Raw genomic sequence first — 26,763 nt, 5'->3', positions numbered from 1 at the left:
GAGACAATGGAGAAATCTCGCACTGATCAAGGGCAACAAAGCCAAGATTATCAGGGTTCTTCGTGTTGCACAAGAATCTTATCTATTCTCAAGTTCGATAATTGCAGTTGTTCACTTGTGTCATGGAAATAGTGGCACAATTTACGACGGAACATGAAGTGGCGTCATTGGGGTTGCAAGTTGCATCACGACATGCTGACAACCATAGGAGACACATTCAGTGGCCATTTGGACGACGGAGAAGAGCCAATGCTCTGAGTGAGACCCCCAGCATCACGTCGACCTGCTGAAGTTGGGTAGGGTGGTGTGGCTGATCATGGAGCTCGCAGATGAGTGGTTGACCACTTGTTGACACAGGACGGTGTGGAGGGGCGGTTCATCAGGTATGTCACTCGCCAAAAACGACCCAAACGAAATACCTAGGTACTTTTAATGAGCACAGAAGAGAGGATGTGTAACGGTCAGAAGTATCGTGTGTAACAGGCAATCGCATGATATATGTGCTGCTTACTTGGGCATTGCGCTTGGTGCGAGAAAGATCAAGAGGTTTGGTGATTTCAGAAAGTACTTTGCTGTAGGTAGCTGCATTCTGGGACAGTATCACCCGTGATGGAGGGGATGAGGAACCATGGCTCCACCATTACGATTCCCTGGAATTTGAGCTGTCCCTCTTGTGGGTTGGTTTCGGAACCTGCGGTATAGGTACATTTGACCCCAAGATCTTCCAAGCAGGCGAAGTGAGGGCTCTTGAATCGAATATTCCATCCTCTCACCCGCTCGCTCTACGTCCACAAGGCGGTCAGGTATGGTATCGTATTGTGTGTGAAAAAGCGCTGGCTGGAATCTCAGTGCAGCCATGCTGAAGAAGCCGAAGCTTTCGTACCATAGCATCATCAAAGCTCCAAGAACCCCACTGAAACGTCACCAAGTGGGAGCCAATCGCCTGGTCCGTGCGGGCTGGGGAAGTTCGGCTTCTGGTGGCGCCTCTTCAGCCGTGATGCACGGTTATCCCCGTTGTCGATGGTGGTTTGCAAAACTTCATGGTATCGGCTACAAAGCTGGGCTTCATTGGATTAAGGTACTCTGAGGATTCTCCTCCTGCCAGTGAGAAGAGAAACGAATCTTTGAAGAGACAGAGAGTACCGCCTGGCTATCATATTTCCACAAAAGCAAGAAAACGGCGGCTGGGCCAAGCTGGCGCTCAATGAGCGAATGGGACTACAGCAATGAGGGCCACAGCGGGCGATGAAGGGAGGTCCCTCCAAACCCACCGGGCCGGGCGGGTGAGCGCTGGACAAATTAATCAAGCCCATATATCAGCTTCCACACGATAGAATAATGATAATCGGCAACCTCATGCACGATGACTCTTGAAGTAGGTGGCTGAACCGTCAAGTAGCATACAGTCACTAAATAGAATATTTAGGCATGAAAAAGGAAACCCGAAAGTGAACCTGGTGGGTGTCAGCTTGCGCAAGTAGGTATACGATAGGTGGTAGGATCTTTGCAAGTCTCCATTTTTTGTCCATGGGCTTCGCGGCTGGCCACCTCTACCCTCTACCGCAACCTCCCATCCTGACCCCGACATTGCCCATTGCCTCTCTTCGCCCGTCGGTCAATTCACCGTGTGGAAGCTTTCGTTTTCTGCTTTTCCATCCCTTCTTTGCACGCGCATCCCGCCATCTCCTTTTTGTACATACGCACCGACCCTTCCCACCCACCGCACAACCAGGGCACTGGCGATCCGCCATCTGAGCTTCGCGACACGAAATAGTGAAAGGGAACGACCACGGCCACCACCGCCTCTTGTTATTCCTGTTTGCCCGAAAATCTTATCAGGAGCGCGCCTGACCATACTGCAACTCCCCGTGCAAATTGATGCCACCAAACAGACGACTGCAATCAATTCCGTCTCACCGTCACCGTCGCCCGCCCGCCGTTTCTGGAAGTCATTTGAACAACACCGGAAGGCGGTCTATCTCTCAGCTTGGGGTCTGGGGTCTGTCGCATCAAGACAGCCACCGTCGCTCTACCAGTGAAAGTCACCGCCATCTATCTCATTGATATCCTTTGGTTTTGGTATTTGCAGCCACCAGTACATCATGGCCGACATCAAGCCAGACACGAGCACCGCACAGCCGCGACCGTCGAATGAGGAGCCAACAGCCTCTCCACAACAACAACAACAAGAGCCGGAACAGACGGGAGAGACCGTGCCGTCAAAGACACCAGAGAGCGCTGAACCAGTAGTATCTCCATCCGAGGTGGTGACAAGCTCACCTGCCGAACCGAAAGGAAAGAACACGGAGGAGGAAGCCTCGCCATTATCACAACCACCCCTCGGCAAGACAGCTCTGACCGCTGCGCCAGCAAGAGATGATGACTCCCTTTCAATAGAGCCTACAGCCGCTCTGCCTCCCGCGGCCATATCCGATTCTGTTTCGCCGTCTTCCCCGGTCTGCACCATCACGCTGCTGCTCCCTACCGGTGCGCGACACCCGTACAAGATCGACGAGAAGTACCTCTCGAAGCGGGGTGTTGATATTCCAGAATATCTCGAGGGTGGGGGGGTCAAGGACCCGTTCAGTATATCAGTGTACAAGCTCAAGGAGCTGATCTTGAGGGAGTGGAGGGACGAGTGGGAGGGCAGGCCGGCGAGTCCAACCAGTATCAGGTTGATTCATTTCGGAAAGTTATTGGACGATAAGGAGCCGTTGAAGAGTATGTTCGTCCCTTGTCCTCAGGATCGGGATCGCCCTGTTGGCAGACAATGCTAACAAGCCTACAGAATACCAACTGAGCAAAGATGCCCCCAACGTTGTGCACATGTCGGTACGGCCAGCAGAGATGATGGAGGAAGACGAGGGCGCCAAAGGTGGGAAAGCCAGCTCCCGTGAGGGCAGGACAAGGGAGGGCGGGGGCGGCTGCTGTGTAATTCTATGAGGGAAAGGCCGCCCCTATCTTGTTTTCTTGTCTTTGGCGTTACGACGTCAACAATCCGACTGACTTGCATTTGTATTGGCATGGAGCTTGGCTGGTTTTTGGTTGGTCTTACAGGTACAGTCCTTTTCCATCTTTTTCGTACATTGTGGGAATCTGGCTGGGTGGAGTGGCGTTGAATGAGCGTGCAAATTTCAGGTTTATACATAGTTGGCGGTTCTTTAGGAATGGTATTTGTATCTGAGATTCTATCGCACCACTGTTGGTGCAATCTTTCAGACGCCATTGGTCCACAATACGGCATATCGGTCCCACCTTAGGAACACTGCACCATCTGTATGAAAAGTATGGCATCAGGGCGGTGTAAAAGGGGCTCGTAGTTGAAGAGTTTGATGGTAGTTTATTCATGCCATTTGATTCGTAATACCTCCCTCCCCCCATCTACTCCTCTCCTACTTGCCGTCTAAGCCTCCCCACTTTCTGACAAAACCTCCGCTTTACATCTTCACCTTGCGCTCGATCTCCTCGTGCACACTGATGTTCGCTCCATTCTCCTCCCCAGTAAATACATCCTCCCATTCAATAATGCCGTCCCGTCCAGTCAAGATCTCTTCGTGAATGCTAGGTGTGCTGTTGCCGCCCAGGCACAGGGGCTTCCATGTTCCTTCACGAGTGATCTTGAGCTCCATGCCTCTGCGGACTGGCTCGGCGATGCCATATGTGCGACGGAGTGTCTCCATCTTGAGCTGCTCGCGGGTGGCCTCCCACTGTTTTAAGCGGGCCTCGAGAGGGTGGGCGGAGATGGCTTGGGTCGCGGGAGTTGTGAGGGGGTTGGCGCCGACACCAGCGCGAAGTGTGTCGTGAAGACCAGGTGCTGATGGAGCAACATGGGCGCGGGAGGGCTGATGGGTGAAGGAGGAGGAGGGGTTGGACTCTGGGACGATGCGGAGAGACTGAATATAGGGAGCAGCATTAGCGGGCGGATGGCGGTGGAGGGGTTGGCTGCAACTTACCATCTTGATAGCTTCTTTGGGGTTTGTTGTTTTGTGTTGAATATTTATGAGTATCGGAGTTCGGTTGATTCTGTCACCAGAATTCAAGAGTGATCGCAGCCTGGTTTCGTGGTCAAACTGGCTGTGGTTTTATGGCGTCCTTGGAGGAACAGAGCTGGCTGCTACAATTGTCAAGGCTCCAGCAGCCTCGCGTCGCTGCTTGCCTGCCGTCGCTCGCAACAACGGATGGAAAAGCGGGTCCAGGCTTCGAGCCAAGGTTTATGTAATCCACCCCCCGCTAACCCACTCCCCAGATTGCCGGGACCCTTGTCCGTGCCCACGCCAATTGACGAACAGGGGCCTTGAATGACATCTTTCCAAGTGACGGTGTTGAAGGTGGTCACTTCATTTCCAAGCTTCATATGTTTCATTCCGTTTCTTTGTAAAATATAAGGGAGACTTTGAGATGCGTGTCCCTCCCCCACCTTTCGTCAAACGGCTCACCAGCCCACCCATCATCAACATCAAATCAGGAGCTACCTTTTTCCGCCGACATCCCTCCTCTCTGCCTCCACCAAATCAACATGCTCATCTGCAGCCACCCAAGAATGATAACCCCCCACTATTCAAGGGAATCTCGTTCCAGGTCCCCTCGCATCTTTCCCAGTCACCTCAGCACAATGAGTCCAGCTGGGTAGTCGTCGGCCCTTCACGCTCCGGCAAAACCACCTTTCTTCAGATGCTCCGTGGAGAGCTCCATTGCTCCCCAATCTCGGCGAGGACATGGCCTTGGCTCACACAACACAACCTCACCCCTCAAACAGCTATCAAATACGTTGGATTCAACGGCAAGGGGATATCAGAGGTCACCACTTCGGCCTACCTGTCAGCGAGATATGAGAGTCTGAGAGAAGACACAGACTTTTCTCTCAAGGAATATCTACTTGGCCAGACGCAGTTCAACCTAGGCCATATTCCAGGGGAGCATGTCATCAGTCAGCATCTTTTCGACAAAGTTGTCAAAGACCTGAGTTTGGTCGAGCTGCTGGATACCCCTGTGGCCTTCTTGTCAAATGGGCAGTCAAGGCGAGCGGCGATTGCCAAGGCTTTGATGGCGGAACCAGAGGTACTCTTGCTGGACGAGCCGTTTGTGGGGCTGGATCCTGGAGCGTCTAGGGCCCTGAGTGTGATGTTGAAGACGCTGGCTGAGAGAGCCAGTCCGAGGGTGGTCATTAGTTGCCGACCACAGGATCCGCTGCCAGGCTGGATACAAAGGGTCATATATTTGGAGGGAGCAGGAGAGGTGGCTATCGCCTGTCAACTGGGAATTGAGGGCGCCGAGGCTGCATTTGTAAAGGAGGCGGGCGGGGGAAGTCAGGTGGAGATCATTACGGACGCCGATGAGGGCTCGCTGGGAGAGCCGCTGGTTGATATGAACGGCTGCAAAGTGCGCTACGGAAACAAAATTGCTCTCGGAAACTGGGATGGTGGTCTGCACTGGACTGTCCGGAGAGGTCAAAGATGGGGCGTCTTTGGGCCCAATGGATCAGGCAAGACGACGATTGTAGCATTGCTTTGTTCTGACCATCCCCAGACATATTCGCTTCCCATCAAACTATTTGGACGCAACCGAATGCCGGAGCCGGGATCTGGTGAGCGGCCTCTGACTTTCTGGGATATCCAATCTCGCATTGGGCATTCTAGCCCTGAGATTCACAAGCACATGCCTCGTGGCTTGAACGTTCAACAAGTGCTGGAGAGCGCTTGGGCTGATACTTTCAAGGGCGTTCCCAAGTTGGACGAGGACGTCAAACAGAAAGTGAAGGCAACACTCAGGTGGTTTGAGAAGGAACTTAATCCTAGGTACTCAAAGGACAAAGACGGGCCCCGTGATGATGTCGCCTGGGCCCAGGATTATTTGTTTGGCGGCCTGTCCTTCAGTGCGCAACGAGTGTTGCTGTTTCTTCGCGCCATCATTAAGCATCCGGACATTGTGGTTTTGGACGAAGCCTTTAGCGGTATGGATGAGTATGTGCGGGACAAGTGCATGCTCTTCCTAGCTTGCGGCGAGGAAAAAGCATACGCCGCTGACAGAACTGTCGTGGAACATCCTGCACCAGAGAAGATCAAAGTGAAGGGACTGGGCGAGGACCAAGCACTGATCTGTATCAGCCATGTCAAGGAGGAGGTCCCAGATTGCGTCAAGGAGTGGTTGTGCCTTCCAGAGCCAAACATGGGGCTCCCGGCTCGCTTTGGACAACTGAGGAAGCCGTTGAGGACGGATGAAGATACTTGGATGCACACCATCTGGGGCCTTAATAGAAGAAACTAGGCCATGTACCTTATGTTACCGGGAAAGGTTCCCTATACGCCATTCTTTGGGCGCTGCATTTGCCATAGCTGACCTTGGGCCGGTAAACCTATTCCGACTCCTGGGACGAGCTGTTACCCTGTATCATCTGGTCCATCCTCCCTCGCTCTCCTTTTCAGGCCAACAGACAATGTGCGTGTCTCAGAGGAATCACGGCAGTAGTACAACAGCACAATAGATGAGATAATATGCCAAAACGGTAACATTCGAAACCAACTCTAGGCCCGATGATACCAACCCACCAGGATGGACCACTCACGTGGTGTCATGGCTTCCTCGGTTCCAAACCAGGATTCGTTTGCGTCCGGAAATCTGGTGCTGCAGTGCTACCCTCAAGCTGACTGTTTTAGCCGTCTCTGGGAGTCGAATGCCAAGGACCGAACATGATGACGGATGATGGGGGCCACAATTGGTACTTCTCAGCTCTTCAGAGTGGCCTTTCAGAGCTTTCTCTTGTCTAATCTCACTCTTGGGCATAGCGGTCGTAAGATTCAGAGCCATTTCTCGTCAGCAAATTGCGCAATACCGATCAGGGCGAAGTGACAAGTCATGAAATTGGAAAGGCTGTCAGGAAAGAATTCGAAAAGAAATGGAAGATCTCTCTCATCTCTGGGAACGTCAGATTACTGCTTTGAGGGATAGCTTCTCGGCAGACAGCAGTGTAGGGGCGCCGACGTCCGGGTCTCCAAGCCTCCAACGCGGTGATGGGGGCAGAGATTATGACACCCATGAGTCTGAGCATGGATGGGACGACAAGATCAACTCGGTAGTCGATGCTCTAGACGAGTTGGCTCTGTGCGTGTCCGTTCTTCTTTGGCTTCCTTCCCGTCATGTATTCTCATCTCGGCAATGCTGACAGGTATTCTCAAGACAATCGCCTACCGGAAAGACCAACACTACCGCCACTCAAAGTCCCCGGACACCTTGGTTTCCGAATGGGGATGCTTATACCGAGACGGTGCCTCTGAGGTCAAGTAAGATTCAAGCTCTGCCTGTTCTTCCATGGCCGACAGATCCGCCTACTCCATCCCCATCACTATGGCCACCTCAACAAAATCAGAAAGATCATCAGGAGCAGTTGCTGTGCCCACATTACACCGCCCGCCAGCTTCCCTTGTCCCCATCTACACTGTCAAGCCGAACAGCAGTCCCAGGCTCCACGATGGTGACGCCAGCAACCACGCTTCACTCACCACTGCCGTTCATCCAATCAGTCCCACCCTCATCTGTATCAGCCCTCTGTCTATCCTGGGCACCGCCGCTGGCTCGCCCTGGACCTGACGGCCAGCTTTTCAGCCCCAGCCTACCGACGAATACTGAAGCCGTCAGGACATGTTTCAAAAAGAGAGGCTGGAGGGTGCAATGTCGGCTGATTCCTAACGACTATAGCACATCAGCGGTCGAGACGGTGGTTGATAAGTTTCTTGCCCAGAGCCAGAACCAGACAGTTCAACACGAAAAGAGAAATAGATCTCGGAGTGAAGTTACGTCAAGGGGTGGAGAGCTGTTGATTGTATATTATCACGGGTTTGGAGCCACAGAAGAGGATGGGAGGCTGAGGTTGAGCAGGTATTACTCCTTTCCACATTTCGCACTCTTCAAAACTCGATCTTCCACATATGGACTCGTGGATCGGTAATCCTAACCCTGGGTAGTGACGAAGGAAGCCATTTTTACTGGGATGATGTGCGCGACCCAATCATGCAACATCCAGGGGATGTTCTTCTCATATTCGACTGCACGGCCCCTTTCCCACTGTCGTCCTCCAAGAGTAATCGATCACAACAATCTCATACTGGGGAGGAAGCCAAACCCCCTCAAGAAATCAGGCTTTTTATGGGCCCTGGTGTGCTCTCTAGAAAGGGAACGAAACAGGTGCTCGGCGTGTGTGTCCCTTCTTCGTTGGCTTCGGGAAGATCAGGATTTGGAGCAGAGCCATTGAATATCTGGTTCAAATTGTCAAAAGAAAAGCAAAAACCAGAAATGGCCGAGAAGCCTCGTGCACGGCCAAGGTCACTTTTGTTGCCCGGATTTGATCTGAACGATCTGGAACCCTCAGATTCGGCTGAGCCTCAAGGTGACCAAGGAGCAGCACAGCCAGAGCTCGAACAGACGAGTTCCCCGTGGAAGCTCGACGACACCATGACAAAAGCGCTCTGCAGAATCCTGGACAGAGATCGAAACCGAGTGAAGACGGAGGTGGGGATGAACGAGATATTGTCTGTGCAACGGTTATGCAGTCTTGTTAGGGAAGATATACGACAGACATCAACTCTACCATCGACCATAGGATCGGAGCAAAGAGAAGCGATAAGGGAAGTGGAGAGGGGGCTGGCAGGAAGGGTATTTGTCACACAACTTGGTGGGGGACAGATACAGGACATTTACCTGCCTTGTCTTGGTGCTTGATATCGAGTGCAATAACTCTTGGATCAAGGCGGTGTGTCATCTGGATTGGCTGAGGAAAGAGTAACCGTAAATAGGTCGCGACTGCTCCGGGTTCTATGCACCAGGAAGGAACAACAGTGCCCTGAATGATGATGCCACAGGCATGGAGACACCTGCGGACGACCCCTGCCAGTTTCACCAGACCACGCAAGCACCTTAGGCTGGGTCCCTTATTTGGTCTTCCCAACCTCCTGTTATTCAGCACTACGACATCGGTAGAGCAACATAGCCTTCTCGTTCTCACTCCGCTTCAAATCACGTCGGTTGACATACATCCCTCACTTATCTCACTTTGCTGGTTTCCATTCCAGCATTCGACATCTCCACGGGTATTGTTTCCGAATCATCGCACAGGCCAATCCATGCGGTCGATGAACGGCGATTCTTCTGCAGCAAACTGATCAACCACACTATCGGCGGGCCTCCACGCGCCAAGCCCCACCTTTTCAAGGCACAGGTCCACCTAAACGGCCCTGTCATTGGCCCGTGCAGCCGCTACAGCACGACACCGAACCCCAGCAAAGTGGAGTTGCCCCAGCAACAGCGGGGAAGTAAGGGAGACAACATTACGACCCAACGAAGCGCACACGCTGGATTTGCAGAATCCCATGTATTGAGCCCGCAGCCCCGTTCAAAGCTCTCCTCTGCGCTTTGTTCAAGTGTACCCCATTTTCACCTTGCATTTGCTCCACGCTGCACGCCATTCAACGGCTTCTTTGCGACCGCCTCGTTGTAAGTTTGCGCCGATTCCTTGACACGTCTGGTAGCTAACAAACATTCCCAGCAATCCCCACTGACTTTTCCACACAACTCTGGCTTTGTCTCCAGCGTGCCGCGTGTCCGTGAGACACATTCCTCGGCTGCGCGCCATCACGCCCGACCTTGAGATTTCTTGAGAGAGGAAGCGCAATGGACAACAGGCTCGGCAGGCCCAACTCCCCGCCAGGCGGACGCGTACCAGTACCGCCCGAGTACATGCTGCCAGCTTACGATGATGTCCACCACGAATCGAGCACCACTGGCATGGGCGCCGCGCATGGCCACGGTTCTAATGTCAGGCTGTTGACGGATATGGAGGACCCTAGTGATTATCAGGAATCTGATAGGCATGAGAGGCCGTATGTGTTACCACCCGTTTCTATTCCCCCCCCTCTTTCCTTGCCCCCCAGATCCAACGACGACTTTTGCGTGGACGTCGATGCCCTCAAAGAACAGGACAGCGCTCTCATCATCGGGACTGCGCCCGATCTCTTCAAACCGGCCACAATGCAGACAGGTAGTCAGCAGCCCGCCACTCCGACAATCAGGCTTCAGAGAAGAAAAAAGTTCACCCCTTCGGTCCACCCCGTCGTCGGTCCCGAGGACCTTCCTGTCCTGCCTGAAGGGCCTTCTCCCCGCAGGAAGTCGTTACGCCAGTTTCAGGCGAGATGTGAAACAGCCGCAACATCACCAGACAGCTCTCTACCGGATTCACAATTTCTTAGACAACTACCCAGCCCACAAGTGCCGTCAAGAGTATGGATGAGAGGCTCACAAGAAAATGAAAACAGAGGCAGAAGACGACAGCCATACGAACCCTCGATTGATTCACGGTCCTCTATTCTCGATCCGCCCCTCCGAATGCACCCACCGACCGAGTCGTATGTTTCGTATGATCAGAGTAGCATGAACGAGAGCAATTGGGGCCCTTCACGAGCATCATCCCCCGAGTATTCCCCTCCACGCGGCCACCCACCACCACACAGCCACAGGTTCGAGCCCGCCGATATCAATGGAGCCCCCCGCCCAGGAACCCCTTCCACCGTCTACGGAGGCTCTCCGCGCCGACCCCTTCCCCGTGCCCCAATGTACAACAGTCCAACGAGGGGCATGCAGTCGACGACCAGCTTTCACGATGATGCAACAGTCAACATCCCACTTGCCAGCCATCACGACGATCCCTTTGGCCCCGAGTCAGACGTCACTGACAACAGACGGCACCATCATACCCACTCATCCTACTCGGCAGATCAAATGACCCTGAACGAGGATGAATATTACGATGAAGATGGTGACGTTCGTGAGAAGGCTGACCGCTACGTTCCAGCACCGGCAGAGGGGCGACAGGAGCGCCGTGGTGTCCGCGCCCCCCAAATGAGCAAGAGAGAGGTGCAGCTTATCAATGGTGAACTCGTGTTGGAGTGCAAGATCCCCACCATCTTGTACTCATTCCTCCCGCGCCGCGACGAAATCGAGTTTACTCATATGCGTTACACGGCCGTGACCTGTGACCCAGACGACTTTGTTGAAAGGGGCTACAAGCTGCGTCAGAACATTGGCCGGACCGCCCGCGAGACGGAATTGTTTATTTGCATCACCATGTACAACGAAGACGAGTATGGCTTCACGCGCACGATGCACGCTGTCATGAAGAACATCTCCCACTTTTGCAGCCGTAACAAGTCACGAACGTGGGGAGAGAACGGATGGCAGAAAATCGTCGTGTGCGTGGTGTCTGATGGACGAGAAAAGATTCACCCTCGCACACTCGACGCCTTGGCAGCCATGGGCGTCTACCAGCACGGCATCGCAAAAAATTACGTCAACCAGAAGACGTGTCTCTCTCCAGACACGATGGTCCGCACCACCAATGGTGACAAGCCCATCCGAGACATCGCTGTAGGAGACCAGCTCTTCGACCACGAGGACCGACCCGTCCAGTGCCTAGCTGCTGAGGCTATTCAGACCTCCCGCATGATGAAGGTTACCTACACCGGGTACAACAGCGTCAGCAAGTCGTCCTTCACCTGTACGCCGGACCATATCATGACCCTGGTGGCTTATGGTGTCAAGCCCTTCAGGCATTCGAACAGCAACCGTGTTACGTGGTGGACTCGTTGCGATCGAACCGAGCTTGGGGCCGATGCGGTTGAGATCAAGTGGGATGCAGCCATGCATGATCTGTATACCGAGTACCGTGAGCAGCTGGGTCGCCGTCCAACTGATGCTGAGGTCCGCAAGTACCTGAAGGCCATCACGTCCACGAGAGTTGTCCCCGATTCTGAAGATGGTGACTCTCAGAGGGTTGAAGAGATATATCAGAGTCCTGTTCTCATCAAGCTGCTGGCCAAGCTCAAGGCTATGGACGTGGACGTCGACGGTGAGGATGAATCGGTAGTATTGATGCTGCTACAGCAGCACATGGAGGACTATCTAGAGCACATGATACCTGAGCCAGAGGATATCCCTGACGAGGACAACGACGACTTGATCATCGATCTTGATGCCAACCGGAAGAGAAAGATTGGCACTATCAGCACGGTGTCTTCCCGCGTCTCGGACAAGACTTTCGGCCAGTCTCCTTCCATCAAGTCGTCTCCTGTTAACAGCCAACAGCAGTCTCAAAACGAGGCCTCACAGTCGACCGTGTCGACGTACGCGTCTGTACTCACCGAGGACGACCACAGGGAGATGTTCGCCCCTGTCCGGAACAAGCTCGCAGTGCGTGATCCGAAGTGCAAGTGTCAGAATCTGTCCTGCAAGGGCCTTCGGAGGGTGTCGACTGTCTTCGAAACCTCAGAGCAAGCCGACCTCGCTCTTGAGCTGCTATCAGGAGATCACTACCGTGTGGTTGACCCCTGCGCCGTCCAGGACATGGAGGTGTTCACGATGACGCTGGAGGAGTATCAGGCAACCTGCACGGCTCCGATGACGCAGCATAAGAGCAAGCTAAGACTATATCGGTCACCCCTGAGGTTCCAGCCGTATCAGGGTCCAGTGTCACCTGTCCCAATCGACCCATTTTGGTTTGGTTTCTGGCTTGGTAATGGCACTAAGAACAACAGTGAGATTACCAGTACGGATCCGGAGGTCGAGGTCTACACGCAGGCACTCGTCGACCGCCTGAACCGTGATAGTATCTCTCCTGAAAAAGCGCCTCTCAAAGTATCCAAGTACAGGATTGATATCGGCACAAAACACGTCTACAAGGGAGAAGAAATCAAGGCAACGAAGGTCGCTCATCGTTTGCGTGTTATGAGCACTGTAAGCAACCTTGACAAGACACACTGGAACCCTGTTCACGACGGCCTCAGAGAACTCGGCCTGCTGGGAGACAAGAGCGGTGGCATCCCCGACTGCTACATGAACGCGGACGAGAATACGCGCCTGGCTGTTCTCGCAGGCCTCATCGAATCCGACGGATGGCTTTCTCACGGTCTCAACTGTTACGGCTTTGGCCAGTACACCTACGAGCATAAGAAGCTTGTTGAGGACGCCCGCAAGTTAGCCCTCTCCTGCGGGATCCAGTGTAACCCTATCTTCGAACGGAAGAATGGTAAGGACCGCCCTGAGCCTGGCTGGTTCTTTTATATGGGTAGAGGGGTAGAGAAGTTCCAGCCTCACCTCCTCCTCCCTCGAAAGCGCATGACGATCCCGTTCACCACGTCTAAGAACAGGGACGTACGGCCCTTCGACGTCGAGGACGCCGGCGACGGCGAGTTCCGCCTCATCGAGGTCTCTGGAGAGCTCTTCCAGCTTGCAGATCGCACCGTGGTTCACAACTGCACCGCCCACGTGTACGAGTACACCACGCAGGTTTCTCTGGATTCGGATCTCAAGTTCAAGGGCGCCGAGAAGGGGATAGTGCCCTGCCAAATGATCTTTTGCTTGAAGGAAAAGAACGCCAAGAAGTTAAACTCGCATAGATGGTTCTTCAACGCATTTGGCAAGGCGCTAAACCCAAACGTGTGTATCTTGCTGGATGTCGGAACCAAGCCTGGGAGCAACTCGCTATATCACCTGTGGAAGGCATTCGATACCGACTCGAACGTTGCCGGCGCTTGCGGAGAGATTAAAGCAATGAAAGGTAAATACGGAGTCAATCTGTTGAATCCGCTGGTTGCGTCGCAGAATTTCGAATACAAAATGTCCAATATTCTGGACAAACCGTTGGAGTCGGTGTTTGGCTACATCACCGTGTTGCCTGGCGCCCTGAGTGCATACCGATACCATGCGCTCCAGAATGACGAAACGGGGCACGGGCCACTGAGCCAGTACTTCAAGGGAGAGACGCTCCATGGACAGCACGCCGACGTGTTTACCGCCAACATGTACTTGGCCGAGGACAGAATCTTGTGCTGGGAGCTGGTTGCCAAACGCGGCGAGAGATGGGTGTTGAAGTACGTCAAAGGTTGCACGGGTGAGACAGATGTGCCTGGTAAGCCCCCTTCTTTTGCCGCTTTGTTTTGATAAGGGGATATCGCTAACACCCCCAAGACACCGTCCCCGAGTTCGTCTCCCAGCGTCGTCGCTGGCTGAACGGAGCGTTCTTCGCCGCTGTGTATTCCCTGGTGCATTTCAAGCAGATCTGGCTCACCGACCACACCATTGCCCGCAAGGTGCTGCTGCACATTGAGTTCTTGTATCAGCTCCTGCAACTCCTCTTCACCTACTTCTCCCTCGCCAATTTCTACCTCACCTTCTACTTCATCGCCGGTGGTCTTGCCGATCCCCACGTCACACCTTTCGACGCCGACGGCAAAGCTGCCCTCTACATCTTCACCATCCTCCGGTATATCTGTGTTCTATTGATCTCGACCCAGTTCATCCTGTCTCTCGGCAACCGTCCCCAGGGCTCCCGCAAGATGTACCTCGCGTCCATGATCATCTACGCTGTCATCATGATCTACACGTTGTTCGCCTCGATTTGGATTGTCGTCCACCAGCTCTCCCCTAAGAAGGAGGACAAGGACAAGCCCGAGCTCGAGATGGGCAACAACGTCTTCACCAACATGATCGTCTCGACAGCCTCGACTATTGGTCTCTACTTTGTCATGTCCTTCATGTACCTCGACCCCTGGCACATGTTCACCTCCTTCGTCCCGTACCTGATTCTCCTGCCCTCGTACATTTGCACTTTGCAAATCTACGCCTTTTGCAACACCCACGACGTCACCTGGGGAACAAAGGGCGACAACGTCATGAAGACGGATCTCGGTGGTGCCGTCGGCAAGGGGTCCGGTTCGACTGTCGAGTTGGAAATGCCCTCTGAGCAGTTGGACATCGACTCTGGATACGACGAGGCCCTCCGCAACCTCAGAGATAGAATTGAAGTGCCCGAGAAGCCACCCTCGGACGCGCAACTGCAGGAGGATTACTACAAGTCGGTCCGTACCTACATGGTTGTTTCCTGGTTGGTGGCCAACGCCACGCTCGCCATGGCAGTCAGTGAAATCTATGGCAGCAGTGGCATTGGCGACAACTTTTACCTGCGCTTCATTCTCTGGTCTGTCGCCGCGTTGGCGGCATTCAGAGCCCTGGGGAGCACGACTTTTGCCATCATCAACTTGATCAACATGGTGGTGGAGGGCAGGGTCAAAGCAAAGTTCGCAGTGCCCAACTGGGCTAGGGGTTTGATCGAGAAGATGAGGGACGGAGCGAGAGATATCGGAGAGGGGGTTGCTAATAGTGTTAGGAGGTGATGGTTTCATCATTCGCCACCTTCCCCCCCTCTCTCTCTCTTTTGCACGCTTGCTTTTTGTCATGTTTAGACAACAGAAGAAGGACGGGCAGGTGTTTTTGGCGTTTATGTGAGGAGAGAAAAAAAGCATGAGGGAAAGATGAAAGAAATGTGTGTATGGAAACGAATGATCAAGTCATGTATGATAGACAAATTTTGACGACGAACTGGGCGGGAGGTAATAATTTTTTTGTCTTTGTTTGGCTTCTAGCTTTTCGTTAGGTACATAATACCCTTTTCTTATGGTACTTTTGATGTCCTTCTACAGCTTAAGGGGAATAAATGTGTGGAACTTTGCTGTGACTTGACATGTCATGAACGGGTCAGCTCAGAAGTCTCACCAGCCATGTCATGAAATCAAGAACGGAGACTTGAGATGGGAAGGGGGGCATTGGAGACAGAAAGCTAATAGGCCCTTGAAGATAATCAGGAGGTCTAACTACATTTCAACATAATTTATTTTGAAGATAGTTGAGGGGGCTGTCAAGATACCGAATTAAGGGGTGTTGGTGTCATGAGAATCTCTATTACTTTGCTTACGGAGGCATCCTGAAAGAGTGTTACAGTCCCGATTTTCGCTCCTTACTTGCAACATTATTTTATCAGACCGTGTCAGCGAAACCAAGCAACCCAAGGCACTTCAAAGCACATTTAGAATCGTTTCAGACAGCAAATCAAATTGTTCTTAACGCCTATTTTGATACCAAACAAATAAAAGAAGAATAAAACATGCAATGCGCTCGCAATGTAGACAAAAAGCCATCCCTCCAATATCCCCTATTTACATGACTCCTGCTCGTTACTCATTTTCTGTTTCCATATTCTGTGTATCCAAAAATCACTCCTCTGCCTCCTCCTCCTCCTCGGCAACACCCTCGTGGAAGTTGCGGCCATCGGTGGTAGCCTTGATGATGCCGGCACGGATGGTCCAGTCACCAAATCTTTCGCCCTGCTCCCTCTCCTTGGCGTACCGGCTGAGCAAGCCCCTCATGATCTCGAGAATCTCGTCCTCCTTGATGCTGCTGCGGTAGAGCTTGTTGAGTCTCTGGCCGTGGTACCCACCACCGAGATACATGTTGTAAGCACCGTAGGCCTTGCCGACAAAGGCAACCTCGGCCAACCAGGGGCGGGCGCAACCGTTGGGGCAACCGGTCATGCGCATGACGATGCTGTCTTGCCTGAGGCCGTTCTCCTCGAGGCAGGCCTCCAGCTTGGAGATCAGCACCGGGAGGTAGCGCTCAGACTCGGCCATGGCGAGACCGCAGGTGGGAAAGGCAACGCAGGCGGAAGAAGAGAGACGGAGGGCGGAGAAGTGGAGATTGTCAAGCTTGTACTGGGCGAGAAGTTTCTTGAGGGTGTCCAGATCCTCGTCGGCAACGTTGCTGAGGATAAGATGCTGGTTGGGGGTGAGGCGGAACTCGCCCTTATGAACCTTGGCAATCTCCCTGAGGCCAGTCTTCATCTGGAAGTCGGCAGTGTCCTCGATACGGCCGTTCTCAATGAACATGGTGAAGTGGTTCATGCCAGTCTCATCCTTGAGCCAGCCAAAGGTGTCGACATTGCTGTCAAAGTGGAAGGGCTTGGCAGGCAGGAACGGCTGACCCCAAAGTTCCTCAACCTTGGACCTGAAGACTTCGACAGTCAGATCGTCAACGGTGTACTTCAATCTAGCGTGCTTGCGGTTCTTGCGGTCACCGTGGTCGCGTTGGACGAGCATGACCTTCTCACAGGCGATATGGGTCTGGTCAGCCTTGACGAAACCAAGCATGCGACCGGTCTGGGGATACGTCTTCTTGTTGTTGTGAGTGGTACCCATACCACCACCAACAAGAAGGTTGAAGCCAAGCAGATGTCCGTCGTTGCCCTTGATGGCAATCAGGCCGATATCGTGAGCGTACACGTCAACATCGTTGTGTGGGGGGATGGCGATCGAGATCTTGAACTTGCGGGGGAGGTAAGTAGGTCCATAAAGGGGCTCAAAGTCCTGAACGGCGTCACCAGCGACCTGCGTCTTCTTTCCGTCGTAGTCGGTGAGCCAGATCTCGTGGTAAGCGGTGGTCGATGGAAGAAGATGCTCGCTGATCTTCTTGGACCAGTAGTAAACCTCACGATGGTAGGCAGACTGCGAAGGAAGAGGACTGCACATGACGTTACGGTTGACATCACCGCAGGCGGCAAGGGTGTCCATGAGAGCCCGGTTGATGGCTTGCATGGCAGGCTTGAGCTTGGCCTTGACGACGCCGTGGAACTGGAAGGTTTGACGGGTGGTCAACTTCATGGTCTCGTTTCCGAGCTCGTTGGCAATGTCGTCCATCTGGATCCACTGCTTTGGTGTCGAGACACCGCCGGGAAGTCTGCAGCGAATCATGAAGGAGTAGGCTGGCTCAAGACCCTGGGCCTTGCGCTCGTCACGGACATCACGATCATCCTGCATGTATGTGCCGTGGAACTTGGTCAGTTGCTGGTTGGAAGCCGAGATGGCGCCGGTCGATGTGTCCAAGAGCTCCTCGGCGATGGTACCACGCAGGAAGTTGGAGGCGATCTTGATGTCCTCGTTGGTGATCGGGGGAGGCTCATCTGGGAGGCCATCGACCTTTGACACGCCGAGGGCTTCCCAAAGCTTGGGCTCCCACTCGGAGTAGCCGGTCTGGTATCCATCTGGGTCCTGGTCATCACCAAGACCAAGAGGAGCCAGACGGGAACCGCCAAAGTTAGCCAGAACCCTGTCGAGGTCCTTTCCGGGCTTGTTGTAGTACACCTTGTCCTCCTTTCTGGGCCAGTAGTGGCTATCACCAAGAGAGAAGACGGAGTACTTGACGGAAGCAAGATCGAGCTCGGTGCTGTCCTTGATGGCATCCCAGAGAGGCTTTCCGTTGACCGGGAACTCACCCTGACCGGCGGTCGAGGTGATGAAGACAATGTTCTCCTCCGTTGGCAAGTCCTCAACTAGGTAGTCCTCCATGGCCATGACTGTGGTCTTCAGGCCACGGGCACGGCCCCTGGTACCCAACCGCTTGGCGAGGGACTGGGCGTTGCCACCATCAGAACCAAACAGAATGGTCAACGGCGCACCGAAGAGACCTTCCAAGAGCTGGTTGTAAGCATCCTTGGCCTTGCGCTTCTGCTGGGCGCGAATCTCAGTACCAAAGTCCTGATCAAGAACAGCACCAAACTGGGGTTCCTTCCGCATCATCTGAGTGAGCTGGTTGTCTCTGTCAAGGAAGGCCTTGAGCTCCTTCTTGATACGCTCAGAGTCAAGAGAGAAGTTTGGCTCGCCCTTCTTCTCATTCTCGGGGTTCCACCGGTACAGAGGCCAGTAACCAAGGTCAACGGCCTTCTTGGTCTCAGTGAGAACGGTCAAAGGAGACTCGTGCTCACCAAAGTAGGGAAGATAAGCCAGAACGATAGAGGGGCCATTGAACTTGTCGGCCTCATCCATAGCCTGAAGAACCTGGGTGTAAGAGCTGTAGACGGCGGTGGAGGCGACGTAAGCGTTTCCAAAGTTCATGGCATAGAGACCAATGTCCTTCTTTCTGCGGTTCGCATCAGCGGCAGCGCGCTCAGAGTAAGGGGTCGAGTCAATGATGAGCAGGTTGACATTTTCGCCCGAAGCCAGAACCTGATGAACGCCAGAGTTGCCAAGGTCATAAGCCCAGGCGTCGGACCCAACAAGCCAAAGAGACTGCTTGCGGAAGAATGCCTTGTGCTGGAGCAGGGCCTTTGATGGCGTCGAGTTTTCGAGTGTAAGCTTGGAAACAACCTCCTCGGCAGCCTCCTCAGACTTCTTCGCATCGTCAGCGCTAGCTACCCACTTGGCCAAGGCTCTCTTGGGAACTTCAGTCAAGAAACGACCATTGCTGGCGGCCTCCTTGACCTCGGCAACAAACTTTTGTCTGCGCTCCTTTCTGGCGAGGAGAGAGCCGAAACCATACTCGGGAGTGGCCGAGATGGTCCGTGAGACGCCGGCATTGTCGGAATCGAGGGAGTTGGCGACAAAGGCTCTGCTTCCAAACAACTGATCGAGGATCTTGGTATAAGAAACCTCAAGCTTGGGCTTCGAGAGGTCGTACTTGGAGGTCTCCTGAGGAATCTCGCGCTCACCAACCTCCAAGTTCTGTACAGGCTTTTCCAGAGTCAAGTTCTGGAAAACACCGGACAAAGCTTGCTTGACACTTTCCTTGGTGATGTAGCCAAGTTGGTACCCAACAATAGTCTCGACGCCACCAACAGCACTCTTGACAGAAGTCAAGACATCGATGAGAACGGGGCCCCACTTTGTGGTCTTTCTCGACACTTGCTCAAGGACTGCCACCCTCTTGACAGATTTGGGAAGGGCATCGATCAACTTGGCGCCCAGCCACGGGCGGTAAAGTCTAGGAGCAATGATGCCAGCGTTGGCAAAGGAGTCACCAGACTGTGCCTTGGCAATAGCGTCAGAGAACAAGGCAACATCTGAGCCAAAGAGGAAGATGGTGTTTTCGGCCGATTGTGACCCCGTCCACTCGAAGGCGTTGTATTGCCTGCCGACAAGCTGGTTGAGCTGAGCCCAGATGCCGGTGACGTATTTGTAGATATCCTCGGACGACACAAGGGGAGCTGCGGGCTCGATGGTAGTTGCAGTGGATACACTTGGTGGCGTGCTGGTCTCACTCTGTTGACTGGACTTGACTGACGACTGTGAGGTAAGAAGAGGGGTTTCTGCTTCACCCTCTCCTGCTTGGTTGGCGGTGACTCCACCAGAGAGAGCCAGGGGTTCTGGCTGCTCAGAAACCACGGCGACCCGCCCATCATCCGCGTAGATCCCTGACCCCGAGATCGGCGCAGACTGGAACCTCCGCACATTGTCGAGGTTGAGGACAGCGCGGACAACGTCGGCGCTCGCGCCCTCAATGGACTCGGCAACAGCACCGGAGCTGGGGTCGAAGAAGTGGATGACACCCTTACCCGAGCGAATGGCCAAGGCATGAGCAGTCAGCGCAATGTCTTGAGCCTCCTGGAGGGACCAGGACTGGAGGAAGGTCCATCCCGAATTTCTGATGGAGGTGATGGCCGAGTAGTCTGGGAAGCTCTTGGGACCAAGCGCAACATGGATGACGACCGGGAGGTTGGCAAGCTTGTAGAGATGTGCTACCGAGGGCAGGAGAATGGAAGATGTGGTGGTGACGGAAACCAGCTGGCCGGAGCGGATGGGAGTGAAGACGGAGAGTAATGGGTCGTTGTTGTGTCTGACTGATTGGATTTCTGGAACAGCGTCCGAGGTCTTCGCGACCAAGCTTTGTTCCTTTTGTTTGGCGAGCTGCTTCAAGTGGCTCGAGAACTCGGAATCAGAGGCGAGCGACGGCTGGACTGAGATGACCACATCGCTGGAAAGGTATGCAATTCTCGCGACTGATCCAATCAATTGTCAGCTACCTGTCTCTACACTGCTTGCGCGCACCTCATCAACGCCCTGGGAACGGTTGTGAGGCTTTTCGCAGTGTGCACGGCTGTCGGTCGAGATGCCGGGTTGAGCCCGGCTGTCGGTCGCATTGCGAGCAAACAATTTGGCGGGGCAGGGAAAGCTTGCTCGCGGCGATTTGACAGCTTGGGGTAATGTGGGGGAGGGGTTTGGGTGTCTTACCAGCCTCTTCAGGCGTCCTTATCGTGGTGAGTGCGCCTGCCATCGTGAGGGTATCAACAGGAGAACTGAGAGTGTGTGAGGGAGTGACTAGGAAAGGGAATTACTGCATCACAAGCAGACAAAAGGAAAAAAAAAACAATGGCACTTATGTAAGGTGCAGCCGGAGGCAATTCATGCGAAAGGGTCCCTATATCGGCCCCGCATGTGTCCCAAATTTCTCTTGATGGGTAGGTGGGCGCAAGAGGTGATCGATTGCGTGATCGCTCTAGCGCCTCGAATCCCGGGAATTGCCCAGAACCCCCAGAGTGCTGCTGCACATCCAGCGAATTGCACGCGTGGGATTCAAATCATGCTTTGTCATGGACTTCCTCGATGCCTCCTTTGACACCCACCATCTGAAGTTGATGCCACCGCTGCCCACAATGACTAACACCGGGTCTCCGAACCCAGCCGTTCCACTTTGTCTTCGGCACCCAACATGCTCGTCTCTCGGCATAGGCCGTTGAAACGGGAACCTGGATCCGTCTCTGTTTCGGCTTTGGCTTCGGGGTCACAGCCTTTCCATCCTCTCTTCTCACCTCTTCTCACGTCCCATGGAGATGGGGGTCATCTACTGCAGTATGTCAACCCGCGCGGGCGAGCAGTCGGGTGGTGTTGCCAAGTCCGCCACACGTGGCTCTCTGGCGAGATGTCGTAAATTGTACATAATTCGTACAAAGGGTTCATGGTGGGATGTTGTCTCTCAACGTATCCATTATTATCTGAGTGAATATGATTAGCTCCCCAGCTCCAACCCCCCTACTTGCCCCTGAACCGAAGATCCCAACCCCTATTATGACAATGTCTAGTGTAAAAAAAGGGCAGTATGCCAACCAGCCATGCGCCCAAATGTACCGTGCTATACCCAGAAAGATGGCCCTTTGAACTCATTAAATGCCGCTGAAAACATGTGACTCGCCTCCGCCATTATGTACTTCGTCCCACATCTCGACAACATCACCGGCAGAGGAGAATCATCTCCTGCTGCTCCTGAATTTTGAATGAACATCTTTAGCCCATTCCTCATCCTCCTTTCTTCCACCAAGCCAATAGCTCTTCCCCACAGAAATCATGTACCTCCCAATCTTGCCCTCCAATCCCTCTCCCAGGGGGGCACCCTCAGCAAACGGATTTGGTGCCGACCCGGACTCATCATCCTCGTCAGATTCGGGCACCCTCTCGTCAACAAATCGCAGGATAACGGCCCGAGCATAGGCCATGATAACCAAGCTGAAGTAAATCCTGATAAGTGTAAACCCAATAATAAGCACCATGCTAAACGCCGTGTCGATGCCGTCGTCTCTGACTGGGGTGGTTGTCTTGCCCCTAGACTCAACCATTTGAAATTCCTCTTCTTCGGGAGCTCCTGAGGCGACAGTGGCCTGCATCTCCTTTAACTGCATGTACCACCCCGTCGCAAAAGCTGTCGTGTATAGTCCGCTCACAATCGTGTCCACCGCGTAAACCCAGGCTAGCAAGAGGTTTTGAAACGGCGTTCCCTTGCGAATATGTGGGAGGCAGAACGCCAGAACGGCGATAACGGCAATCGAAAGGAAGTAGGCGGTGAACTGAAGGATCGACATCTGAAAGCCCGTGAAGAGGGTAAGGAGGCCATAGATTCCCGTCGCCTTGTTGAACAAGAGCGCAAGAGAGACAAGCTCCGTGCCGGTCTGTAGGGACATGAAACCTAGGAATGACTGCGCGATGATCAGTGTCTGAACTTTCGAAAAGGAGGGCATCGAGGACCAACAAACCCTTGGGCGAGGCAGCCGAAGCCGACACGACGATCGTGAGGATATCATTTTTTTCCCCCGTTCTTTTTCGTCTTTTATTTGGTCTTTTTCCTGATCCCCGTTGCGCCTTTCTCGTGTCTTTAACCGCACAAACGCCCAAAGAGAAATCGCAAACCAAAGTCGTCAAGAAGCGCAGAAGTCGAAGTGTTTTTGTGCCAGAAATGCGATGATCAGGAGAGCGAACCGAAGCTAAAATCGCAGAACCAACTAAACTCGACAAATCTCGGACTTCCTCAGGGTCCCGATCAACAACTCCACCTGGGTCTCCTCCTATTGTGTCGCGCCGTCTTGGCCAGACTTCCCAGACAGGATCGGATCAGTCGGCACTGGCTCTCGAGCCACTCAACGTTCAAGTTTTATGCGTCCAACAGAAATGTGTGGGTCTTTTGACGCCTTGGTTTTCCCTTGAAAGCTTGCGTTGTGCCCAAGAGCGCCGGTTGGAAATAGCGGGGCCCATTTTCATGGCTTGTATCCGCGTATCTGCTCAAAATGGGAGGCCTTGAATTGCGTCCTGAATAGAACCGCGATGTTTGAATATGGGAAAAGCCATTCAGTACATTGACCAGTCATACGTCATTGCATCGCTTACTTTCTCTCGGTAACCCATTTTAATTACCAGTCAGCGAGCGTGAAAGACGCCCCTGGTTCCAGCCTGCTGGTAGGGGGCGTTTTTGGTTGGCGACCCTGGAAAGTTAGAAGCCACAACGGTCAGCATGCGCTATGAGAAAAGATCGTTGGCTGCTCTGTAAGATGTCTACTTAGGTGCTCCTCGTTCAAGACAGATGGGGAAATTTTCAACCCTAGTCGTAAGGCTCTCACGGGCGTAAAGCATTCGATGCATGAAGTTCATCTCAGTTGATTTCTCTTCATGCTAACCTATTTGCAACAGTGCGCTGGCCTTTTCTGACCTTAACTCCACCCGCCCAGTCCGTCGAGTTATGTGATTGGTTCACTTTGCGACTCACACCGTCCTTTGGACTCAACAATGCCGCCAGATACAGACCGGTACTTGAACCCATGCCATCTACTGTGTATGAGCAACTGAGCCGGCTTGAAACATCCCTAACAGTTGAGAACCCTACCTAGATGTTATGCATTTTCTCATGAGATACTAGTTATACACACTCAGTCTTCAATGATGAACTTAAGCGTGAGCACTTGGCGACAACATAGGTCTTTCTACGTTGTGATGCTTGTGTAATGGGAACATTGCAGATGGAGTGGCCGTACACAAATTAATAGGGCTCCGCGTCATCGACAGGAAGGGACTCTTCTTTCAGGAATACAACAATGAACTGTCCATTACCTTTCTGCGGAATACCAGAATACCATATTGAGTATATGCCTCTGATGATGATCGAAGTCAACATGACCCGGTCTTATACTGAAGAGAAATATCAGCTCGAATCAAGCCATAAGAAACATTAAACTTAGGCGTCGGGCTTACTTGACATTACACCAGCAGCATTACAGAGTTGCATGTTTCTATCACAGCATCAACCAGTGCGATCTTCCTCCACCTCGAAGATAGTTTGACGCTGTACTGCGGTTATGTTCTATCTGGCAATACAATTGTCTGCCTGCCTGATGTTGGCCTAAAAGATGAACGTGATGAAATCTGCCATGGCGAGAATGATAGAACAGCTGTGGACGTACAGACCAGAATCGGAATTTTGTTGATAACGGAAAAAAGAGAAAGGCAGCAATTGTAAGACAGCAAAAGCTTGACATGTAATGCTAACATACAGGACGGAGTTGGTACTGCACAGGTAGACGCCCAATCACAGTCATACTGCCATATATTCCTAGTGAATGGAGGCAGCGCTGGAGCTCCAATACCTCATTTAGCTTCCATTGCAATACCATGAACCACCCATCATCAAACACAAGTACTTATGTACAGGAGCGCAACAAAGCCAACGCCAACACGATACCCATTGTTGTGTTTTATTCCCATCATGCCATCATACCAATTTGATCTTTCCCATCGCCAAACTTTCAGGTGTGCTTCATACCCATCTTGTCAAAGCTCTTCGAGATACCCCGGCCAGTCTTCTGTGCTGCCTGTTCAAGATGAAGTTTGTGCTCAACCTTCTGAACAGTGCGGGCTACCGGGGGCGAGATCCGCTGGACACCACGCTCAACTGGAGACTTGAACATGGTGATGTTGCGCTCCCATTTGGGCGCCCACTTGGTGGTCTGGCGAGCGACACGCTCCTCGGCGCCAGGGATGATCATGTAGAAAGGTGCGAAGGCGCTGAGGCCACCTGCCCCCATGCAGAAGACCTCAGTCCGAGTGGCAGCGGGGATGCGGACGGGCATTTTGAGAGATGATTCGAGGGGAAATAGATCGTATGGGGACTTCGTTGCAAGAGACAGGGAATCTTCAACAGGTGTTAACGTTAGCACAATGGAATGTTGGAACTGATGTGATTTGGTTGCTGCGACGTGATGGGGTACACCCCTAGGGAAGAAGCAAGGACATAGTGGGCTCATCAGGCAAAACTGGTGACGATGATGCCTGGTGATGAAAGAGAGGAAGGAACACATACACTTCTCGTCTATACCAAAACTGTTATCGACCGCGGTGAACCCAGGACAGGTAGAATGACGGAGATGCACCACCAAAGGAAATCGTTCTCTAGATGCAGATGTTGATGGACTGACGTCTACACGCGGTGGAACCAACAACAGGAGATGTTACACACAAACAAAGAGCGGGAAGAGCTTGGGGAAGGTAAGGTCAAGATGAAGTGGGAGGGACGGGAAACCCCCTTTATGGTTGGGTTGGCGACCCTGTCCCGGGTGTGCTCAGCTGGCATACACTTCCCATGATCCAGCCAGCAGGAACGTAATCCCTCCTCGAGGGCAACCGCCACATTTCCTTCGAGGAGCTTGGAACAATGGCCACCACGACCTGCCCAGGCATACTCAAAAGCCCAACCAGGAAGGAAGGGGATGTACCAGCCAAGGCCAATCAAGCGGCGCGTTGACAGGAGCGGAAAGACCACCCACAGACATGCCTGGTAGAAAGCGGGGTAAGAGACCGCAGCAATATCCATGCAGCAGTCATGGACTTCATTGGACGTCACTTTGGACTCACTCTTGCCAGCCGTCAACCATGTCGTCTCACTTTACGGACTGACATGGCGCCACAAGACACTTGAAATGCGGGGAAGGCAAGGATGATCAGGCTTGTCTCTCAGGCCCTGCTCAGCTTGTTTCTCTTTGACGGAGCCTCCAATGTTGGAGAAGAATTTGGAATTGTTAGAGGGTCAAAAACAAAACCCTACGGTGTTTTTGATATCTAACTTGATATTGTTTCTCCCTTGGTTGTGTGCTAGCGTTGTCAATTGAGGGTCGGTGGAGCCACCTTGGTCTGACTGCTCCACATTCCCCAGACTTTCCCCAGAAAACAACGGCGCCAAGTGGGTCATGTGTGGAGTTCACGATCCTCGACGGCGTCTTCATTTGACGTCTCTTGCCATTGCTTGACCGCGATCGAAAACCTTATTTTGATGTAATTCATCTGATTGCAAGAAAGATTTTTGCAGCGCTCATACACACAGAAACTCCGGAGATCAAGTCCGGGCCACCGGGTGCTTTGAATTATAATCAACATCCAGCCTTCAGGCCTGGGGCGAAACCCTCAGGCGCATGTTGGTCACATGGGCAGCCCCTGGACTGCCATAAGCGGTTCTCGCGTCCCAGAACCGTGAAGGACAACGCAAAAGCCCTTGCTACGCTCGATGCAATTGACTTCTTTCAGTTTTGAATCCAGATTGTAAAAGAAGTTCGTATGTAGAGATCATTCTCTGCGTGTACTCGAAGGCTGCCCAGTGAGGTGAGTGGAACTGATGACCAAGCCTCAGGTTAGCGTCCAAACCCTGTCTTGGCACCTCCCATTGCTTCGGAAGCCAAGGCTCGCGATGGTGAAACTCTGCTGCTCTTCAAACGTATCACTTGATACTTCTTCATATCTCACAATACGGCTGGGCTTGCCAAAATATGGGGGAATCAACTTTTCCAGACATCTCTTTCTTGATAGCAGTGAGAGACCA

At 53.0% G+C, this 26,763-nt stretch overlaps 8 protein-coding genes across 8 annotated transcripts; 4 read left to right on the top strand and 4 right to left on the bottom strand.

Moving 5' to 3' along the window:
* Positions 1 to 552: 552 nt before the first annotated feature.
* On the top strand, positions 553 to 3,326 carry QC762_124360 (uncharacterized protein). The gene is made up of 3 exons (XM_062886853.1): positions 553 to 1,375; positions 1,427 to 2,721; positions 2,789 to 3,326. Exons 2-3 carry the CDS (start codon positions 2,103 to 2,105, stop codon positions 2,941 to 2,943), a joined length of 774 nt encoding a protein of 257 aa, XP_062750014.1. The 5' UTR covers positions 553 to 1,375; positions 1,427 to 2,102; the 3' UTR covers positions 2,944 to 3,326.
* A 28-nt stretch (positions 3,327 to 3,354) lies between these two features.
* Positions 3,355 to 4,553, bottom strand: UMP1 (20S proteasome maturation factor). The gene is made up of 2 exons (XM_062886852.1): positions 3,954 to 4,553; positions 3,355 to 3,896 (listed from the first exon to the last, which is right to left on the bottom strand). Exons 1-2 carry the CDS (start codon positions 3,954 to 3,956, stop codon positions 3,438 to 3,440), a joined length of 462 nt encoding a protein of 153 aa, XP_062750013.1. The 5' UTR covers positions 3,957 to 4,553; the 3' UTR covers positions 3,355 to 3,437.
* QC762_124340 (uncharacterized protein) lies at positions 4,399 to 6,264 on the top strand (the record flags this gene model as incomplete). Its single annotated transcript, XM_062886851.1, has 1 exon — positions 4,399 to 6,264. The coding sequence occupies one exon, from the start codon at positions 4,399 to 4,401 to the stop codon at positions 6,262 to 6,264; it is 1,866 nt and encodes a 621-aa protein (XP_062750012.1).
* Positions 6,265 to 6,892: 628 nt separating this feature from the next.
* On the top strand, positions 6,893 to 8,712 carry QC762_124330 (uncharacterized protein; the record flags this gene model as incomplete). The annotated part of the gene is made up of 3 exons (XM_062886850.1): positions 6,893 to 7,098; positions 7,174 to 7,872; positions 7,959 to 8,712. The coding sequence occupies 3 exons, from the start codon at positions 6,893 to 6,895 to the stop codon at positions 8,710 to 8,712; spliced, it is 1,659 nt and encodes a 552-aa protein (XP_062750011.1).
* Positions 8,713 to 9,660: 948 nt separating this feature from the next.
* CHS2_1 (Chitin synthase, class 2) lies at positions 9,661 to 15,601 on the top strand (the record flags this gene model as incomplete). Its single annotated transcript, XM_062883142.1, has 3 exons — positions 9,661 to 9,869; positions 10,302 to 13,948; positions 14,008 to 15,601. 3 exons carry the CDS (start codon positions 9,661 to 9,663, stop codon positions 15,210 to 15,212), a joined length of 5,061 nt encoding a protein of 1,686 aa, XP_062750010.1. The 3' UTR covers positions 15,213 to 15,601.
* Positions 15,602 to 15,765: 164 nt separating this feature from the next.
* MET5 (Sulfite reductase [NADPH] subunit beta) lies at positions 15,766 to 21,406 on the bottom strand. The gene is made up of 2 exons (XM_062886849.1): positions 20,871 to 21,406; positions 15,766 to 20,638 (listed from the first exon to the last, which is right to left on the bottom strand). Exons 1-2 carry the CDS (start codon positions 20,911 to 20,913, stop codon positions 16,089 to 16,091), a joined length of 4,593 nt encoding a protein of 1,530 aa, XP_062750009.1. The 5' UTR covers positions 20,914 to 21,406; the 3' UTR covers positions 15,766 to 16,088.
* Positions 21,407 to 21,751: 345 nt separating this feature from the next.
* On the bottom strand, positions 21,752 to 23,178 carry QC762_124290 (uncharacterized protein). The gene is made up of 2 exons (XM_062886848.1): positions 22,664 to 23,178; positions 21,752 to 22,606 (listed from the first exon to the last, which is right to left on the bottom strand). The coding sequence occupies exons 1-2, from the start codon at positions 22,709 to 22,711 to the stop codon at positions 21,884 to 21,886; spliced, it is 771 nt and encodes a 256-aa protein (XP_062750008.1). The 5' UTR covers positions 22,712 to 23,178; the 3' UTR covers positions 21,752 to 21,883.
* Positions 23,179 to 24,700: 1,522 nt separating this feature from the next.
* Positions 24,701 to 25,024, bottom strand: QC762_124280 (uncharacterized protein; the record flags this gene model as incomplete). The annotated part of the gene is made up of 1 exon (XM_062886847.1): positions 24,701 to 25,024. The coding sequence occupies one exon, from the start codon at positions 25,022 to 25,024 to the stop codon at positions 24,701 to 24,703; it is 324 nt and encodes a 107-aa protein (XP_062750007.1).
* Positions 25,025 to 26,763: the final 1,739 nt, after the last annotated feature.

The sequence above is a fragment of the Podospora pseudocomata genome, assembly GCF_035222375.1.
Source record: "Podospora pseudocomata strain CBS 415.72m chromosome 1 map unlocalized CBS415.72m_1, whole genome shotgun sequence".
NCBI classification, from domain to species: Eukaryota; Fungi; Ascomycota; class Sordariomycetes; order Sordariales; family Podosporaceae; genus Podospora; species Podospora pseudocomata.
This window is presented reverse-complemented; position numbering and strand designations above follow the sequence as displayed.